Here is a 20,674-nt window from a genome sequence, read left to right as displayed (position 1 = left end):
AGCCAGGCGGAGGGCGGGACACGTTTCCCAGCGTGCAGCGCGCCGATGGGCGGGGCGGGGCTCCCGGCGCGGAGCCTGTCGGGAGTTGCAGTCCCAGCGGGCGCCAGAGGCGCGCGGGCGGGAGCGGCGCGGACTCCGCTTCCCGTCGGGCAGCGCGGCCCCATTGTGGCGGCGCTCGCAGCCCATTGGCTGGCGGCCCGCGCCGGGCCTCGCTCCCCGCCCGGTGACACAAAGCCAAGGCAAGATGGCGGAGGCGGGGAGCCTGCACGGGGGGGACGCGGCGCTGCCGGGCCCGCCCGAGGAGCAGGAGCTGAGCCAGCGCCTCCGCCGCCTCTACCCCGCCGTCAACCAGGAGGAGACGCCGCTGCCGCGGTCCTGGAGCCCGAAGGACAAGTACAACTACATCGGCCTCTCGCAGGGCAACCTGCGCGTCCACTACAAAGGTGCCGGGCTGGGGCGGCGGCGCCGGGTTCGGCTTCGGCCTGCAGCGGGGTGGCCCTTGGCCCGGCCGCTCCGCGGGGCCAGCGGGGCGGCGGGCTGGGCCGGCAGCCCGGGCCTCCGCTGCGGCGGCAGCGGGTCTGGCAGCCCCGGGGGAAGGGGCGGCTCGGCCGGGGAGCAGCGCGGGGACACGGAGGGCCGCCGAGCTCCGGCCGCGGGGCGGGCTGCTCGCCGTGGGTGCCGTGGCCGGCCTGCAGCCCGGCTCGGGGTTTTGCTGGGCTGGGGAAGCGGGGGGGTGGTCTGGAGCCGAGGGCTCGTCTCCCATCAGGGTGTGTTGCCTTATATAACGCGCTGCAGTGTCACCAGCCCGGGCCCGGGCGCCTCTGTGTAGTGAGAGCGTCTGTTTACTCTGTCATCCTGCTTAAAACCCGGCCAGGGGGTCGGATGGCGTCGCCAGGCTGCGTAAGTGGGGCTTGGGCTCCTCGAGTTTACACAAAATAGATGCTCGTAGACTTGTAGGACTTGGAGCCACACTGATGTTTTTCTTGCTCCCTATTGGAGGCTGTTCTCCCTACCCACCCCGCGGAGAACTGGTCATTCCTTTTCCTGCCTGGTTAGTAAACACTGATGTCATTCCCCTCTTGTGTAATCGTTTTTGTCTTCTATTTGTGTACGTTGGTCTTCAAATGATGTATGTGAGGAGGGGGAGAGGTGGTACTGTGAGTCTTTCTCAGTAACTTCACAGTGAAAACAAAGGGAAAACTCCAGTGCTTGTGGTGTAGGGGCCATTCATGGTGGCAGGGCGGGATTGTATGTTCTAGTTCTCTGAAAAGCACGCTTTGAGTTGTTGGATGTGGGCAGGAACAGATCCCCGCTGCGTTCAGATAGCGCTGGTTTAGATCAAAACGCGGGAGAGTTCGAATCCCGTCAGGACTTAACGTTTCTCTTCTTTCCTAGGTCATGGTAAAAATCATAAAGATGCCGCCTCGGTCAGGGCTACGCACCCTATACCTGCAGCCTGTGGCATTTATTACTTTGAAGTGAAGATCGTCAGTAAAGGTAGAGATGGGTAAGTGCCTTATTGCAGTCCAGCGGTTGGTGCTGTGTATTTAACAGTTCTGCTGTGCTCTGACCTCCTTTCCGGAAGGGTTAGAGGTCCCATGGTGCTGGGTGTAACAGCAGGTACATCATGGGGACGTTATATTCTCGTGGTTAATAGATGTAAATGTGGTAGAAGGCACTGGAAGCAGAGGCACTTACACAGCTGCTTTCTGTGCTCTTTGATATAGGCAGTTTTAAAAATTTAGGGAACTTTGGGTCTCTGGTGCAACTGGAATTAAAATAGTTTTTCCTCTTGCTGGCTAGGTCTGGTCACTCAGATTTCTGGAATTATGATGTCTCAGAAGTGGAGTGAAATAGAAGGGAGGAACCTTGAGCTTAATTTTGGGCTGTTAGAGAGATGTTTGCGTGGTGAAGGGTAGTCCTAGCTGTACTTGAGCACGGGAAGGAGAACTTTTGAGACCATTTTTTAGACACGCCGTATGCACGATCAAGGAAAAGATGTTAAGAGAGAGGGAAATGAGATGTTTGTGAGTACGAGCTGGAATCTGCGTCACTTCTGTCATCTCTAGTCCAAGACCTGAATTTGGACTCAAGTCATTATCTCAGGATAGATTGCACCACAGAGTATCATGACAGAGAACAGCTGTGGAAGCTTGGGAGACCGTGCTGGAACCAGAATGCTGAATATGAGAACGTTTTTCCCGACGCAATCATGTTTTTTGTGGTAATATTTAATATTGTAGGCTGTTGTGACTGCATTTGCCCTATCAGTCTGTACAACTTTGTTCAGTAGCAAGTGGAAGAACTGCAAAAGCAGCAAATCCTACCGGTAGCATCAGAAGCAGCCAGCCCTTGCTAGGCAGCACCTCGGTGAGCCGGACTGGCGGTGGGTTTGGGATCTCATCCAGTCTTGCGGTCACTGTATTGGGCAGTATTTTGATCCAAGGTGTAACTGAACCAGGATGTACGTGGAGTTCCTTCAAAGCCGTATTCAGGATGTTGGGAAATGTGGGAAAGCGATAAAGGGGCTTTTCTAATAAGGTCTGAGTTTCTACCGCTAGTGGAGATTTAATTTTTCCTCGTTAGAAAGGTATCAGCCTGCTGTGTGTGCGTGTCTCTGGCATTTTTCATTGCTAAAGAATGACTATTGCAGCTATAACTGTCCAGAAGGAGAAGGTATTGAGTGTAATTAATTAATCCAGTCCTTCAAGAACAACATTTGAACTCTGGCTGGTTTAGGGGTCTTAGGGAAGGGCAGGAAACATTCCTACTAAAAACCAAATTAAAGTCATAACTTCTTCCTGTTGCAATTTTTTTGCTGTCACTGTTGAATTGAGAAGTGGCCTATTTGTAAAGGGGCTGGCGAAGGATCTTGAATTGTGCTGCATTTAGGCCTGTGATGCTCGTGAGGTGGATGCTGGCTGAATGCTTTGCAAACGCAGGGAAAAGACCATCTTCATTCTTTCACTTCACCGACTTGGCGATTAATTGCTCGTCTGTTTGGAAACTCTGCGCTTGAGTAGTTTATGTAACTGCTAAAATTGAAATAATCTACAGTGAACTTCAAGACAATTTCCCAAAGAAATCACTTTCTGAAAGGTCACTGAACAGCATTTAATCCTTCCTGCATTCTAGATCAATCTTACAGGGAGGGAATGGAATCTGCTGCTTGTTTCTGAAGATCAGTGCTTTCTGTATTAGTAGCTTTCTGTATTAGTATGTTTTTACTGTATTCTCTAATTACAGTTACTTTCCAGGAATATTTTCCGAGATATGGAGCTGTGTGTTAACATTGTAGCAACACGAACAGGAGATGTCGATAGCTGTGATCCGAGGTCAGGGCAGCGGTGAGCCTTTGAGAGCTTGTCTGATGCCTCAGTCGTTCTTGTGCCTTGTTTTTCTTTTGCTGGTAGAGAGAGCTCCAGTTTTTATCTTGCACGCTGTGGTGCTGGGGATTTGTAATTGTGAATTTATAGCGTAGCTGCTGCCTCTCTGTCACTGAAGAAGGTGCTTTTGTGTGTCTCATCTTTAATAGTTTGAAATCTGCCCTTGGAGGCTTGGTGTGTTGTGATAGTGGACTGCAGAGAGACCTCTCTGCTTAGGAAGCTCTCCAGTGTTTATTACACCATGGTGGCTTCAGTTTAACGGAATAAAAGTCCTGAAACCTAAAGAAGGGTTTGGAGGGAATGAAAAGAAGTTTAAGTGGCAAAGCACGTCCCTAGGAACTCAGCTGGAAACCCTTTAGCAAGGGGAGAGGGCGAGGAATCTTTCTCAGCTCATTTCCAGAATGGGCACTTCAGGTGTAAAGTCTCTGCTCTGCAGCTTGTTTTATTTATGCCGTAGGGAGCGGTGAGGTGAGGACCGCGGGATGGTGTTCACTGTGGTGCTGTTGCTGGGCTTTGTGATAGCTTTTCACGTTTAGGTTTAAAATGCTTTGGTGGAACAAATTCCAGGAAGGTGTGCTTTGAGGAGTCCTGATGAATTTTGCTCAATAGCTCAAAGCTGTCATCTTTCTACGCTAATAATTGTTAGTCTAGTGCTCTACACTCAGCTTAGATGCTGACAGTTGCTAATAAACAACAGAAACTAAGGCTGCAGGTAAGAAATGGGATAGGAGCTCCCAGCAGCTTTTACTGGAGGTGTAAGAATCCTGAAGCTCCCGTGATGACTTTTTGCAGCCTGACACGAGGTGTTGCCCATATACGATACGCTGTGATAAGAGGGTTCTTGAATTGGCATCAGACAGTGCCAGTTCTGGGTTGGTGGTGTCACCATGGTAGAGAAACCTGAGCTGTAGGGACAGCTGAGGTATCAGTACCACCTTTTTAACTTCTCCCTCCTGTTACTTTCCTGGGGCTAAGGTGATTTAAACGCAGCGTGCGGTGGTTCTCTCCTTTGTTTCCTCCCACCACACTGTATCCTAGCAGTATAAACACACACCCTCGCCTCCCCTCCTTTTTCAGGCAGATGACTTCTCTGCTCAGTTTTGCAAACGCCAGCGCAAGGGGAGAGGGAGGGACTGCAGCAGCACAGACACGAGTTGCTTTAGACTGCCACGGCGCTGCAGCCTGAGCAGGCAGAAGAGCTTCCTCTTTTGCATTGCCTTTCTCCCCTGCCCTTTAATGTACCTGCTCCGTAAAGGTGCTTTTGTTAAAGAAGCAAATGAAATGATTTATGAAAACTCTTCCCTAGACTTTTCTGCCTCGACATGGGTAAAATCTAGCTTAGTTTACTGGCGGGTGCTTCAGAGCAAGCACAGCATGCAAAAAGTCTGTTTGGTGCACTTGAACTTTTGAGATGTATCGCCTTTTCTTAGCTGTGGATCTTCCACTGAGATATGACCACAATCTTTTGAGTTAAAGAAAGGTGATTGAGACTTACTTTTAGCTGAATGGTGATCATTTCTCATCCTGGTGAGTTTAGTCTTTATTGATAAGAGGTCATGTTTATTTACTGGGGCATTTTTTAATTTTTTTTTTCTGGGAGAGGAGAGGCTGCCAGGCTACCTCTGAAAAATTGCCTTGACAAGGAGGCTCGGTAACAACAAATCAGGTCTGTCGGTACATTGATCTGTTGTTTGTGCTAATCTTTGTTTGGGGAGGTGGCTCTTATCCTCAGAGAGCAGAGGAGAGTTTAGTTCACAGGCTCTAGCTCCAGCCCACTTCTCCCCTCCTTGTCTGCGCTGAACACGCAGGGAGTGGTTCCACAACACTCTAAGATGATACAAGTCAGGACTGTGGGATCCTGCGCTTCCATTTGCCGGGTGTTTCTGTGCCTTCCCTCATGCCAACAATCTGTTACCTGGTCCTATGGCGAGCTGGTTCCAGGAGATCACTGCTTGAGAACTGGCCACATCAAAATAATTATGGTGATTTAATCTATTGACGTCACTGTCAGAAATTGCTGCCTGTTTTTTTTTTTTCAGTTGAGGACTACTTTTCAGGGTTCTGCTCCCTGAGAGTCAATAAAGGGATGGGCTGGGCTGGGAGAGGGACGGGTAGGATTGCAGCAACCTCGTTTAGTTCCATTCGAAGTGGTGTTGAACAGTTTTGTCTTAAGACTTGCTGGGTCCTTAATTCCTGAGCCATTGTGTGCGTGTCTGCTGGGTGTTGTCAACTGGAACAAAGGGACAAGAGGCAACAAGTCACAGGTTGTAGCAAGGGAGATGTCAGCTGGACATCAGAAAGAGTTTTCCCCTTGAAACTGGTTAAGCACCAGAACAGGATGCCCAGATGGGCTGTGACATCTCCATCTTCAAATCTGCCTGGGCAAGGCCCCAGGCTGCATAATACAACTTTCAGAGTTATTTATGCTTTGGGCAGGAGGATGAAGAAGGAAGGTCCCAGGGTCCCTTCCAGTCCAAACCTCTGTGTGGTTCTGTGGGTGGCTTCCTTCCAGCATTCCTCAGATGAGCAGAGTGGCAGAATTGTATGTGACACTTATGTTCCTGAGCTGCCCCAAATAACTCATGCTTTTATCACAGTGGTGTTTGTAACAGTTCAACCTGAACTATACTTGAAGCACCGGAGCCTTATCCCCTCTCTCTCCAATGTGTGTTTCTGTTTGCTGTTGATTTCTCAGCACGCCTCACAGCTTCTGTTTCCCCATTAGATGGTCTCTGCCTGGTAAACAGGAACAGTGTAAGACTCATCAGGGTAGGGCACTCAACCCACAACTTACACGCTGTTGTGACTCAGCAGGACAAGCCATCTTTGTTGTCCTCTTCATGCTAGGGCAAGGTGAGTTGTCTCATGGGCGGCAGTGCTTGCTCCTGACTGCCCGTTCAGTGGCTGGACCTGTTTTACCTCCCACAGCCATGCGGTGGGTTGTGATGGAGTGTGACAGGGATGGACATCCTGGAGGCTGACCCTGATTATGCACAGATTCCTGATTTGAGCAAAAGTCACCTGTCCTGCAGCCTCTCAGAATCACAGAACCATTTTGGTTGGAAAGGACCTTTAAGATCATCGAGTCCAACCGTTAACCCAGCACTGCCAAGGCCACCACTAACCCATGTCCCTCAGCACCACATCTACACGGCTTTTAAATCCCTCCAGGGCTGGGGACTCCACCACTGCCCTGGGCAGCCTGTGCCAGTGCTTGACAACCCTTTTGGGGAAGAAATTGTCCCTGATCTCCAACCTAAACCTCCCCTGGCACAACTTGAGGCCATTTCCTCTCGTCCTTTTCCGTTTCTGAGCTGCTCCTGGGGAAAGGAGTCCAGCAGCCTGTGGATTGCCTTTGCAATGGCTGTTTGCTGTCCACATCTGCCTTTCCTGGTCATTGTTTAGTGTTGGATAGTGGCTTACTCACGGATCCTTTGACATGCTGGTGTTCTGCAGCAACTCTGACCTCTCTGGCGGCGGCAGAACCTGCTGCCTGTCCCCGGTGGCTCTGCATGTTCTGTGCAAACAGAGCAAGTGTGGTCTGCGGGCAGAAGAGGTGCCAAGTGGCACAGCCTTCTGGGCCAGGGGAGCCACTGGTTTCACGAGGACTTTGAGCCATCTCAGGAAGGCTGCCGAAAGAGCCAGTCTAGCTTTTCTTCTTGACATGATTTTTTTTGTTAAACCCTTTCCTTTGTGCCAGCACTAGTGACTGTGTAATGAGGTGGATAACATTTAACTGTGTTTTTGCTGGATCAATCCTTGATATGGTGTTTTCTGTGCATTGAGTGGGGAAGAGGAGACCCAGAAGGGCAGAAGAGGGAGGGTGGGAAGACATGGGCAACAGGGTGTGTTGGTATCCTTCTGGCGTTGTTCAGCCTGGAGAAGAGGAGGCTCAGAGGTGACCTTAGTGCAGTCTACAACTACCTGAAGGGAGGTTGTAGTGGAGTGGGAGGTGGCCTCTTCTCCCGGGCAACGAGCAATAGGACAAGAGGACACAGCCTCAGTCTTTGCCAGGGGAGGTTCAGGTTGGACATTAGGAAGCATTTCTTCTCAGCAAGGGTCATTAGCCATTGGAAGGGGCTGCCCAGGGAGGTGGTGGAGTCACCATCTCTGGAGGTGTTTAAGACAAGACTGGACACGGCACTTAGTGCCATGATCTAGTTGCCATGGTGGTGTCAGGGCAATGGTTGGACTCAATGATCCCAGAGGGCTCTTCCAACCTGATTGATTCTGTGATTCTTCCAGCACCGTTTCACAGTTGCTTTGAGATGTGCAGCCTGTTGTACAGAGATTTTGGTCAGCGCTGGTTGAGGTGGTGGGCATTTTTCTGAGAGAGGGAGGAAAGAGGACTTTGAAGAGAGCAGCTGAAGAGCCAATCTAGCTTAGTCCATACCATAGTTTATTTAAAATCCGCCTTTAGCTTTCATAAACAAGTGCACCATATCCCAGACTTAAAAATAGCTTAGTTTCTCTCTGACTGAAAAAGAAAAATAAAGGTCAGAGGTATGGGTTGTTTAGCAGTCTTTACATTAGTAACGAGCAGTCTGCCCCTCTCTTCCTTGCTTACGGTTCTCCTTGCCAACTTTCCATTTCTCTTCAGCCCACGGTGAGTGTGATTGCTCTTTGAAAAGCCTTTCACCCGTGTGCTCTCATGGTTTCCAGATGCTGGTAGAAGGTCTGTCCATGAAGTGCTCTGACGTCGGTGGCTTTAACGGCACGGTGGTCTGTGTGCATCTATGGCTGGTTGCACTGTGGACACAGTATAATGCCACGTGTGGCTGTAGGGCAGGCTAAGGAATATTCTGGGGCAACTGAGGATTTCTGGTGTCTGCACATGCTGTGTGATCCCTTATTTGTATCTGATAAGCCTGTAAATAATTGATTCCCTCCCCCTTTCTGTTTTTTTGCCATCCTGCTTTCCAGGAATCCAAAACCAGCACAGAAAGGGGGTTCTTCTCTTTGCAGGGATCTCTGCTCACTGGAATTTATGCTCTTCCGCAGACATTCATTTGAACAAACCAACACATAAATAAATCCCCCCAAGTAGGTTGAGTAAACAGCTCTCACCTTGTTCGCATTTGCAGTCTTGCCCAAGCAGGTCTTGCTTGCCCAGCTACCGACTGGCTGAGCTTGGTGCTCTGAAGCGTAGAGACACTCTGGTTTTCTGTGGAGGTTTCACATTACTTGACGACATCTCATCTGAGCTGTTATTGTGTCGTTGTGCTGCTAAACTCTAATATTAAGAGTAATATTAAGAGCAACTTGTTCAATGTGAGATTGGAATATGCGATTTGCGGTTGATAACTGTTTGTTTAATTGCCTTTTCTTTATTAAATCAATGAAGTGGAAAGTGAATCTCGGTGCTTTATAGCAGTGTCATGGGCCCAGCCGTTGTAATGGTAGAATATCAATTTCTCATTAAAATAATTTGTGAAATTAGGTAACGAAATGGAAGTAGTGATGGTGATGTGTGACTTTCACTTGTGTGCACTTAGGTATGTCTGAAGTCTTGAGATCTCCTACATTTCAGGCTGTGATAACTTCTGTCTTTCAGTTAATTTTTCTTTTTTCTTTTTTTTTGTCCAGTTAGAGTTGTGACATTTTGCACAGTAAAGAAGAAAAATTTCAGGAAAAGTGTTTTTTTAAAGTTTCCTTCTTTCTCTTTCCCCCTCCCCCTGCTATTTCTGAATATCTGTTCTAGAAAAAGTGGGAATGTGGCAAAAGGAAACTAGCAAAATCCACTGAGCACCTTTAGAGTATACGTAAAACATGATTATGCTTCAGTTCATCAGAATATGTTTACAGTTAATAAATCAAATCAAAGAATAACGGGAACTAATTGTCTAAGTGTTCTAGGGTTATAAATCTAAGCAATTCTCTGTTTAATAATTAAATTGTACAAATTGCATAACTTTTATAGGGGGGAAACTTTTTTCCTTTACTTATGAAGCTCTGGGATGATGAACTACCAAAGAATTTATCATCTGCTGTGATGCTTGACTCTTTTTCTCCAGCTCTGCCACTGACCCTGTAAAGCTGAACCGTGTTAACTGCGTTATATCGACTGCGCTGCCAGGTTTATAGAATCATAGAATCACAGACTGGTTTGGGTTGGAAGGGACCTTAAAGCCCATCCAGTCCCAACCCCCTGCCACAGGCAGGGACACCTTCCACAAGACCAGGTTGCTCCAAGCCCCATCCAACCTGGCCTTGAACACTGCCAGGGAGGGGGCAGCCACAGCTTCTCTGGGCAACCTGGGCCAGGCTCTCACCACCCTCACAGCAAAGAATTTCTTCCTCACATCTCATCTCAATCTCCCCTCTGTCAGTTTAAAACCGTTCCCCCTCGTCCTGTCACTCCATGCCCTTGTCAAAAGCCCCTCTCCAGCTTTCCTGTAGCCCCTTCAGGCACTGGAAGGTGCTAGAAGGTCTCCCCGGAGCCTTCTCTTCTCCAGGCTGAACAGCCCCAGCTCTCTCAGCCTGTCTCCATAGCAGAGGGGCTCCAGCCCTCTGAGCATCTCCGTGGCCTCCTCTGGACTCGCTCCAACAGCTCCGTGTCCTTCTGCTGTTGGGGCCCCAGAGCTGGACGCAGCACTGCAGGGGGGTCTCACGAGAGTGGAGCAGAGGGGCAGAATCCCCTCCCTCGCCCTGCTGGCCACGCTGCTGGGGATGCAGCCCAGGACACGGGTGGCTTTCTGGGCTGCCAGCGCACGTTGCTGGCTCATGGTGAGCTTCTCGTCAGCCATCACCCCCAAGTCCTCCTCCTCAGGGCTGCTCTCCATCCATTCTCCGCCCAGCCTGTGTTTGTGCTTGGGATTGCCCCGACCCACGGGCAGGACCTTGCACTTGGCCTTGTTGAACTCCATGCGGTTCGCACAGGCCCAGCTCTCCAGCCTGTCCAGGTCCCTCTGGATGCCATCCCTTCCCTCCAGCGTGTCGACTGCACCGCACAGCTTGGTGCCTTGGCAAACTTGCTGAGGGTGCATCAATCCCACTGTCCAGGTCGCCGACAAAGATGTTAAACAGGACTGGTCCCAATACTGACCCCTGAGGAACACTGCTCCTCCCTGGTGTCCACTTGGACATCAAGCCGTTGACCGCTACTCTTTGAGTGCGACCCTCCAGCCGATTCCTTGTGCACTGAGTGGTCCATCTGTCGAGTCCATGTCTCTCCAATTTGGAGACAAGGATGTCATGCAGGACAGTGTCAAGTGCTTTGCACAAGTCCAGGTAGATGACATCAGTCACTCTTCCCATATCCACCAGTGCTGTAACCTGTCGTAGAAGGCCACCAAATTTGTCAGGCATGATTTGCCCTTAATGAAGCCATGTTCGCTGTCACCAATCACCCCCTTGAGTTCTGTGTGCCTCAGTATAGTTTCCAGGAGGATCTGCTCCATGATCTTGCCAGGCACCGAGGTGAGACTGGCTCTGAAAATGACTGATTCATTTTCATAACTGCTTTTCTAGGCATGAGGTTTACATTCTACCTGGGGGATAAGACTGGAGCTCTGTTTCCACACCGCAGTTTCAATCCTAGAGATCCAATCTTCCTTCTTGTTTACAACTTCTTTGTATTGGTGCTCTCCACATCTCCACGTTGTCCCTTGTTGTGGAGACGTCAGCATGGAAAGATCTGTGAATTCAGCGCGTGTTGCTTTCCCAGTGCTCTCCCTGACTCTCTGGCTGTTTTGTTATTGTTTTAAAGAGAAAATACTCTTGTTTCGTGAATACATCTGTCAAAACTTTGTGTGTTACTTTTTCTGTGATGTGTTTTCCACATAAAAAAGTTCATATGTAAATATTGCAGTTATTTTTTTCTGTAACTTCGTGAAAACTTGCGTTCGCAGGTAAATCCTCCTTGCCTCAGAATTGTTACTATCAATTTCCAGATCGAAGCCTAAACCAGAGCAAATTAGCCTCTAAGGGTGGGAGAACACCTCTTAAGAGAGCTAGCTACCTGGCAGCAGAGTGTTTTCTTCCGATTTGGGTATTGCATTTACGTTGTTCCCCCTGTGTTTTAGTGGAGAAACCAGGAACTCGAGCTGCTGTTTGAAGCTGACTTATGCTGGACTGAAATGCAAGATAAGTCTTCAGTGTGACACCTGTAGTCTTTCTGTGACTACAGTGGATAAAAATTTTCAGCAACTCTGAACAGAGCGCATGTGGAAGTGAGGTTTGTTAATCCGTAGGACAAACTGAACAAAAATTCTACTTATTCAATTGGGTGTTACCAGAATAAATAACCAGAGAGTTAGTATCAGTAATGCTTTATGCTGTTCCCGGACTGAATGCACCATGTGCCACTGACATGGTTTGTGTGAGCTTTGTTGGATACCAGCTGACGTAGAGAACAAGTCAGCTGTCAAGAGTGAGAAGTCTAAAGTTGGGAGACTAAGTTGGTGGGACACCTTGGCTTCAGATGCAGTTTGTTTCACCCACAGTATATTGCAGGGTTTGGAGTCCTGTTGGATGTGATGGTGCTTGGAGTGGCAGATGGAGAAGTTGGTTGTTCTGGCCATATCCTAGCGGTGATTTTAGCCTGGTGAGGCTTGTTGTCCTGGTTTGAACTGAAACAGAAGCAATTTTCCTTTCAGTGATTTTTCCTTTCGGCTAAGTTTGTTCTAAGTAACTGCACTAGAACTAACTGCATGTTTTGCAGACAGCGTCTGCTTCTAGGACTGATAACGCTCGAAATTTATAGTTATCACTGAGGTACCGGTAGGGATGTTGTGCAGAAAGGCTCTTGCTTAGACTTATTCCTAGAGAAACCGAGGTCACTGCTAAATTCCTCACTATAGGAATTTATAAGGAGCGGACGGGGCAGGTGACCCAAAATTAACCAGCGAGGTATTCCACCCCATACACGTCATTCCCAGTATAAAGCCGGGGGATCACGAGGGTCTTGCTCTCTTATGGCTGGCATCTGAAGAGGACTCTGTCTGTTCCTGTTCTGCCCTCGATCCCAATCCCTGCATCCCTGAATCCAGCTCTCGACCGTCGCTGGGCCCAGCCTGGGCCTTCCCGGAGCCTGCCCTGCAGTGCTGGGGGTGATGTGACCGACATTGGGGGAGCTCAGTCTTGGTTTTGTATATATTTGTATATATTATTTCCATTATTATTATCTTCTTTTTCATTGTTATAGTTTATTAAAACTGTTTTAACTTTCCAGCCCATCAGTCTCTCTCCCTTTTCTCTTTTCCTTCCCCTTCTGGGGTGGGGACAGGGTTACTAGGGAGCATCTGCCATCAGTTTTCTTTAAACCGTGACATTTTTGTATTATGCCTTTTCTTTCTTAAATGGTGCTCAAGTCAAGTCTTCATCTCTGATCTGTATTTTCTGTCTTTAAGTATTCCTAAACATATTGCTAATCTACATTATCCATCTTTTCCCTTCCTGAAAGGTAACACAGACAAGGGACAGATTTGACCCTTCCTGCAGCTGACAGATACCAGATCAACGTGATCCTAAAATTGGAAGGTTTTCTAAGGAGCTGGAAATCTGATACCTTGGTCTAGTGAAAACAGTTTTTTATTCTGCTATAGTTTTATCAGTATTTACTCATAAACAGAGTGGGAAGATGTGTTATATTACCAGGTTACTGCCTCTTAATTTTGTTCTGCTTGCTCACCTTCTCTTCCATGTTCTTTGGCTTTTAGACCTTCTCTGCCTTTCTGAGGGCTGATGTGCAGTGGACTCCTCCGTGCCTCGGGATACTTGGAGTTGTTTTTAATGAGCTCTTAGGAATTTTTTCATGCCTTTACTTCTTTTCAGCCTTGCATTATTTGTCTTTACTGGCCTCTGCTTGGGGAATTGGGATTCTTTCTGGAACCCGTCAGTGCTATTTCTGAAGCGCTGTTACAGAACAGCACAACATCCATGAATAAAACCAGCACCGCTTCCACTTTAGAGATTCATTATATTCCATTATGAAGTAGATCCACAATATTTATTGTTAGACTGAGGAGTGAGGGACAGTTGGAATCCAGTATTTTAGGTACTGTAGGTAATTTTTTCACACAGATGTGACTTGTTTTTTCCCTGCTTTAAAATAACATGCCCCTTCCCTCCACCCCCAGCTGTGACAATGTGGTTTCAGGTGGTAAATTGATAGGGGTTATCATTTCTCGCCACTCTTTAAACCTGGCATGAAGTCAGGGCGCATCTCAGACCAGAATGATAGTCCTGAGCTTTGCACAAGAGACTGTGGAAGTCTCTGAAATGCCACCAGCGTGACTGAGTGTTATTATTAATCTCAAACTTAGTAATTTAGCTTGATTATTTTAGCCTTAACTGTGTGTGTTGAAAGAGTGGGGTGCATGATAGCTGGGAGGACAGGATTCCTCCCAGATAGGTGTGGTTGTTAGCAAAAATTGCAGGATGCAGGAAGCCTTTGAAGCACCAACTCACGTCTGGAAGAGAGGAACATCCCTTGTTTAACTCGTGGCTCAGCTGGGTTGCTCGGTCGTGGCTGAGCCACGTAATAAAATGCCAATCCCAGGAATTTCCACCGCGTGTCAGTGATATTGTTAGTTCCCTGACTGAGCAGGGAACGACTGCTTTACTGGAAGTCGTGGCCTACAAAACAAATTATTTAATGTCTCTGGTTTTAACTCTTTAAGCCTGGGCCTCAGTGTAGCTCAGCATACGTACTAAAGCATGCTCTAAGGAGACTGCTGTGTCAGGGTGTTACTGGCAGAGTAAAGAAGAGCTCTAGGCTTGTGACCATTAGATAGATAGCCAACCAATGTCTTTTTCCACCTTCAGTTTCCCAGCTTTAGATGGGATGAATTTTGTCTGCCTCCTAGGTGAACTTCACAGGCACTGGGAACATTGTTCCACCATCCTGACTTGGTACCTTTCAATAGGTTAAGAAATAAATAAAGGAGAACCATAATATCTTTCTTTTCATTGCAGAGCCTTAATAAATGTGCTCTGCTCGTTGTCAGCACTAGCATTTGAGATGAGTACTCTTAAGTTTCTTGGAGAAAGTCTTGTAGCTTTTTCGGAAAAGCAATGCCTCCTCCTTTGTTTAACGTGTGCTGCCCTGATCCAGTTAGGACCGTGGCCTAACTGCTTTCTCCCTCCTCCTGCCCCACCTTTATTTATTTTGTATATAGCAATGCCTCCCAAGTGCTGGATGCTTTCCAGGCATTCAAAGGGAGATGTCCTTTCCTCCTGGGATTCTTAAAACTGAAGAATATAAAGTATAGGTGTACCTGAGTTCTGTTGCTGTGTGCTCCTCTGTTCTACCCAATGAGTTCTTCATTCATAGAATCACAGAATGGTTTGGGTTGGAAGGGACCTTAAAGCCCATCCAGTCCCAACCCCCCTGCCACAGGCAGGGACACCTTCCACCAGACCAGGTTGCTCCAAGCCCCATCCAACCTGGCCTTGAACACTGCCAGGGAGGGGGCAGCCACAGCTTCTCTGGGCAACCTTGGCCAGTGTCTCACCACCCTCACAGCAAAGAATTTCTTCCTCACATCTCATCTCAATCTCCCCTCTTTCAGTTTAAAACCGTTCCCCCTCGTCCTGTCACTCCATGCCCTTGTCAAAAGCCCCTCTCCAGCTTTCCTGCAGCCCCTTCAGGCACTGGAAGGTGCTAGAAGGTCTCCCTAGAGCCTTCTCTTCTCCAGGCTGAACAGCCCCAACTCTCTCAGCCTGTCTCCAGAGCAGAGGGGCTCCAGCCCTCTGAGCATCTCCGTGGCCTCCTCTGGACTCGCTCCAACAGCTCCGTGTCCTTCTGATGTTGGGGCCCCAGAGCTGGACGCAGCACTGCAGGGGGATCTCCCGAGAGCGGAGCAGAGGGGCAGAATCCCCTCCCTCGCCCTGCTGGCCACGCTGCTGGGGATGCAACCCAGGACACGGGTGGCTTTCTGGGCTGCCAGCGCACGTTGCTGGCTCATGGTGAGCTTCTCGTCAGCCGTCACCCCCAAGTCCTTCTCCTCAGGGCTGCTCTCCATCCATTCTCCGCCCAGCCTGTGTTTGTGCTTGGGATTGCCCCAACCCACGTGCAGGACCTTGCACTTGGCCTTGTTGAACTCCATGCGGTTTGCACGGGCCCATCTCTCCAGCCTGTCCAGGTCCCTCTGGATGCCATCCCTGCCCTCCAGCGTGTCACCGCACCACACAGCTTGGTGTCTTGGCAAACTTGCTGAGGGCGCACTCAATCCCTCTGTCCCTGTTGCTGACAAAGATGTTAAACAAAATTCATCCCATCTGAGAATTCCTGCCCTTGAAAAGCCAAATAGATGCAAGTGCTGGAATTTCAGCATTAGCTACTCGCTGTCAAAGGGCAGGTCTGTTCTTAAATTTTTCTGCTGGGTTCGTGAGGATTTTTGTGGGTTGCTTGCACAAAGTAGCTTTAGACTAGCCAAAAACCTTCCCTTACGTTGACTTTTTGGCAGGCTCTCGGGGTATCGTGTTTGTTCTGAAGAAATATCTTTTGACTCAAAGAATTGCTTGTGACATGGGTGGATTCCCCTTCTGGGGACAAACCAGACACAGCCGTTGGTGTACTCCTCTGCTCGTATGACTGTGTCACACTTAAAATAACCTCTTTAAGAGATGCCTTTGTTTGAATTCAGGTCAGTCAAATACTGTCACTCCTGTGAAATAACTATTCTTGTAGCTTTTTGGATAATTTCTGCTTGATGATGATAGATAATGCTTCCTGGCTGAGTCAGTGCAGCTGAGATCTTTTGTATCTTGGAGTTAAATTTTGATTTAGAAGTACCGACATCATTTTGGCTCTTTCTGTCTCTTTGCTAGGGAAAGTCTTTTATTAGAAGAAGAAGAAAAATATATAACTTTTTCTTTTTTTTTAAATATACACATTTAAGTTGCAACATTGAAAATATCTGCACTCCACAATCCATGACACAAGTTCTCTTAGGAGCCACCAGTGAATGCTGTCCTATTTAGACATCACTGTGCTGGAGTTGTGTACGTGCTGATGTTTACTGCTGAAGTACTTGGGAACTGGGGGAGGGAACCAAAAAGCTTTGTCTCTTTGAACTTAATTTTACCCGGGTGACAGTGCTGTAAGATCTAGGAGAGGGGAAAAATATTGGCAATCCTGCTGCTCGTGTGCCGTGTGTGGAGCCGTCTGGGTTTGCTACCGAGGTCCTTCATGGCTCTGCTGGGGCCAAGGAGAGCTGGCGCGTGGATAAAAGAGGCAGAGATGATGCTGTGACTGGTGGTAATTTTAAAAAGCAACTAGGATTGACTGGGCAGGGCTGAGGTGGGGTAGAAGTCTGGAAAAATTTGGTGCTATGGTAACTGCCGAGGCTGCTGGTAAGTGGAAACACGACTGTTCTTCTGGCTGAATCACTAACATGTGTCTGCGTTTATTTTTGTCTGTCTGCTCTATTTGGAATTGATCGACTGATGCAGCGTTTTTGAAACTTCTCATCGGGTGTGTGGGGCAGTTCCAAGAATTCATTGTTCACTGCTGAGAAGATGGTTTTAGGAGGTCACTTTTGCCTGGCTTTAGTTAAGGTGTATATCTTACGTATGATGGATAATGGATTTAAATATATCATTACCCAAAACCCTGAAAAAAAAAGTTTTTTTTCCAGTTTGAAAGTGGGTGCTAAAGTTTCTGTGTGTCCTTGTCTGAGAGGCTCTTTGAATCTCTCAGAAAGGGACTCCAGTTAATGGATACCTCATATGGAGTCTGTCCACACCTGAAACCTCCAAACCCATAGAATCATGAATCGTTTTGGTTGGAAAAGACCTTTAAGATCAGCAAGTCCAACCATCCAACCAGGGATGATGCAGGCGGGCAGACTGTAGAGATTTATGTTGAATGATATTGAATGTTATAATTGATTCATTTAAAAAACTAAGCAGTAGGTTGTATTTGATGATGCCCACAAATACCGTTGAACTAGTTTTGAATTTATTGTATACACAGAACTGGTTTGGAGCATTTGGAGGTGAGGAAGTGAGAAGCTGCACCACGAAGTTCAGAAAGCAGCTGATGCTTTTGGTGGTGGAGGAGTTGAAGAATTTTTTTTTTCCTCTCAATTTTCAAGAGAATAGAGCGATTTTTAATCTGAGGCTTTGTAGGTCTCAAAGGTCGCTTCATCCATCCCTTCCGATAGGTTAATCGATAGTAGATGGGAAAAGCAAAGTAGCTAGCATCTTCTGAAACAATAACCAGCAATCAAGTATGTGACCATTTGAAGTCCTGGGTATAAGCTGTAGGCTGCGGAGTTGAAATCCAGCATGGTGAGAGAGTCTGCTTTTATTTGGGTTTGCCTGCAAATTCTGTGTACAGTTCTACACTCATCGTGGTCTTATTTTCAAAGTTTGTCTTAAGCTTTAAATGGGGGCGTAAGTTGATCAGCAAAATTTTGTGAACCAGGAAGGCTTGTGGTCGTGTTCTTTTTTAATCTTTTTTTTCAGTGACACGTTTCCATCGTGTTGTGTATCTAGATTAAAGCGTAATCTTAAATTCAGAATTTCTGGATTCTGCTTTTTCTAAAAATACAAGCTTCTAGCCCTAATTTAAAGCTGTGTAGCCTGAAAATGGAAAGATACTGTTGCATGCATTTTTGCCCTCGGTTACGTGCGTGGGATTTGCTGCAGTACAGAAAAGGAGGAGGATGAATCCGCATAGAAAATAATCAAGTGAAGCAGGATAAGCTGAAGTGGAAGATGACCTATTTTTAGCTGAGTTCAACAATTATTTCTTGTGATTTCCAACAGTTTGCTTGGTGTTGCCACCCTTCTGTTGGCAAGGCAGTGCCATGACCCAGCGAAGGGTGGGGACAGAAGGGAAGCCAGCAAAGTGCTGCAGCCCCAATTCCGATGAAGCTGTGCACCAGGGTTGCGAGCAGAAGTGGTGTCAGCTCCCTCTCTTCAATCCCAGGTGTGCTAATGTCCACAGCAGCAGAAGCAGAGCGAGAGGAACAGGCAGGCACCCTCAGGCAGTAAGGAGGGACGGAGCTGGCCAGTGGAGCTGTGCTGGGTGACACCGAAACTAAGGAAGGTGACACCACCGCATGATGAAGCTGCGCTAGAGGAGACAAAGCGGCCGCAGTTTTACTGTGTTTTACCTTCGGCTCAGCTAAATAGATCAGGACATAAGAAACATTCCCTACGCCGAGGGCCACGTCCTGCTCATTGAACAAAATTTGGCAGCTGCCAGCAAATCCAAGAGGCCTTGGCCTTGCTAATGTGAGCAGGGGAAGGTGGTGGGGATCATTCTGCCAGAGTAATTAAGTGGTCTGCTCCTCGATGGATTTTTGCTAAGTGTTTTTGGGCCTGCCAGAGTCAGGACCAAGCACTCTGGTATTGCTGCTCCAGGCTTAGATGGTGCCTTTATTGTGTATTCAAACAATTTGGGACCTTGAATCACAGCTCCCCTGAGACTTGAGCAGTTGGCAGAGGTGGCACTTTTCGCTGCTTTCTGAAGCAATATCGACCTGGAATGTAGTTCTAGCTGTGGACTGATCCTGACTGCTCACACACGTAGCTAAAAAGAAATCCAACTAGTAAAACCCACCATGTAGCAAAGAAAACTCGGCAGGAATAAGAAAACTGAAATGCTAACACGCACGCTGCGTTATCTGCCACATATTGCTAAGAAGGTGGCGAGGAAGAGCTGGACTGCTCCCTACAGATCGAGGGAGAAATCTTCCGTGCTGTGCCTGGAAGGTTGTAAATATATCCTTAAAATTCAGTGTATTCATTATAGATGTGTGTATATCACCTGACCGTGTGAGACTAAATTTTTAGGTGCCATAAATGCTTTGGAGCGGCTAGTCAGGGAACTCCTGAGAAAGGATGTAACTTCTGACTCATGCTCTGAGCAAATGCTTACAAAAAATGTGCGGTTTTAAGTTGCTTTGCAGCACTGGCCATAAGTACTTATGTTTAACGTCCTTTGGGAAGCACGATACAAAGGCGACCGCTTCAGTGGTCTTTAGAAAAGAAAAAACCAAACCAGAAAACAAACCAGTATAAATTGAAGAAGCTTGTTTAAGAAGAGTTAATAAAGAAGATGCAATCATAAGGATAAAATGCTTTCAGGTGGTATGGAGACTGTTTAAGGAGAGACACATCGTATTGGAGGATCAGTGTAAATGTGCGTAAACTACTGGAGAGGCTCAAAAGGACTTAACGGTTGACATAATTAGACACGAGAGTGAGAGAGGATAGAGATACACCTTCCAAAAGCTGACATGTTATTAGATGAGAAAAATGGAAAGAACAAACTTTCTGTTTGTTTTCTGAGGGAGCTGGGGGTGTTTAGCCTGGAGAAGAGGAGGCTCAGAGGTGACCTTATTGCAGTCTACAACTACCTGAAGGGAGGTTGTAGTGAAGTGGGAGTCAGCCTCTTCTCCCAGGCAACCAGCGATAGGACAAGAGGACACAGCCTCAAGCTTCGCCAGGGGAGGTTCAGGTTGGACATTAGGAAGCATTTCTTCTCAGCAGGGGTCATTAGCCATTGGAAGGGGCTGCCCAGGGAGGTGGTGGAGTCACCGTCTCTGGAGGGGTTTAAGACTGGACATGGCACTAAGTGCCCTGGTCTAGTTGCCATGGTGGTGTCAGGGCAATGGTTGGACTCGATGATCCCAGAGGGCTCTTCCAGCCTGATTGATTCTGTGATTCTGTGAAAAGAAGGTTGACCAAAATGACTTGAGGGACAGCTGGCTCAAGGTCTGAAATGTCAAAGGAGTATTTTTTCCCTCACAAAACATCAGGGATGGGAAGCAAGCTGGAGAGTCTGTAAAACCAAGAGAGAACTTTTTGTCAAGGGCTTTGAAAAAGTAGGAATGTTTAGAGGCTCCTAAATGCCAGTGTTTGCTGTTGAAGGATTATCTAGCTCAAGCTGAAGAGTTAATACAACGTCATTTGTCAATAAAACACATGCAGATCTCTGTTTTTAAATGATTTTCTGGCTCCTATTGAAGAGTTACTGCAACAACAGTGTTATTTATCCGTAAAACACAGGAACAAATCATTAGGGGTTGTCTTGTCTTCGGTCAAGAGTTCTGAAGAATGAAATAGCTGAGCCACTAGAGTAGAGTGTGATGTTTAAAAAGTCTTGATTACAGAGGAGAAAAGAGATACGTGTGTGGTTTTTTTTTTTTTTAAGGGATTCAGAGGAAGGAGACCACGTAGCGCTTTCTCTTAAAGTCTTCTCTATCCTTGAGTTCTCTACATCAAAGCAGAATCTTCCTTGTTGTTTTTCTTCAAGTGGACACTCAGGAGCCCTTCAGCTCTTCGGCTGAAGGGCTCATGGCAATGTGCCAGGCAGCAGTCATCGTGGC

At 47.5% G+C, this 20,674-nt stretch overlaps 1 protein-coding gene across 3 annotated transcripts in view; it reads left to right on the top strand.

The window, feature by feature from the left end:
* The first annotated feature begins 235 nt into the window (after positions 1 to 235).
* The window catches only part of RANBP10 (RAN binding protein 10), an 88,179-nt gene continuing 67,740 nt past the window's right edge, over positions 236 to 20,674 (top strand). For all 3 annotated transcript variants that reach the window (XM_068411008.1, XM_068411007.1, XM_068411006.1), the window contains exons 1-2: positions 236 to 443; positions 1,396 to 1,507. In XM_068411008.1, the coding sequence (XP_068267109.1) occupies positions 245 to 443; positions 1,396 to 1,507 (311 nt within the window). In that variant the 5' untranslated portion in view covers positions 236 to 244. The remainder of the gene's footprint in view (positions 444 to 1,395; positions 1,508 to 20,674) is intronic.

The sequence above is a fragment of the Nyctibius grandis genome, chromosome 12 (assembly GCF_013368605.1).
Source record: "Nyctibius grandis isolate bNycGra1 chromosome 12, bNycGra1.pri, whole genome shotgun sequence".
In the NCBI taxonomy this organism is placed as follows: Eukaryota; Metazoa; Chordata; class Aves; order Nyctibiiformes; family Nyctibiidae; genus Nyctibius; species Nyctibius grandis.
The sequence above is the reverse complement of the archived record's forward strand: the minus strand, read 5'-3'. Positions and strand labels throughout refer to the sequence as shown.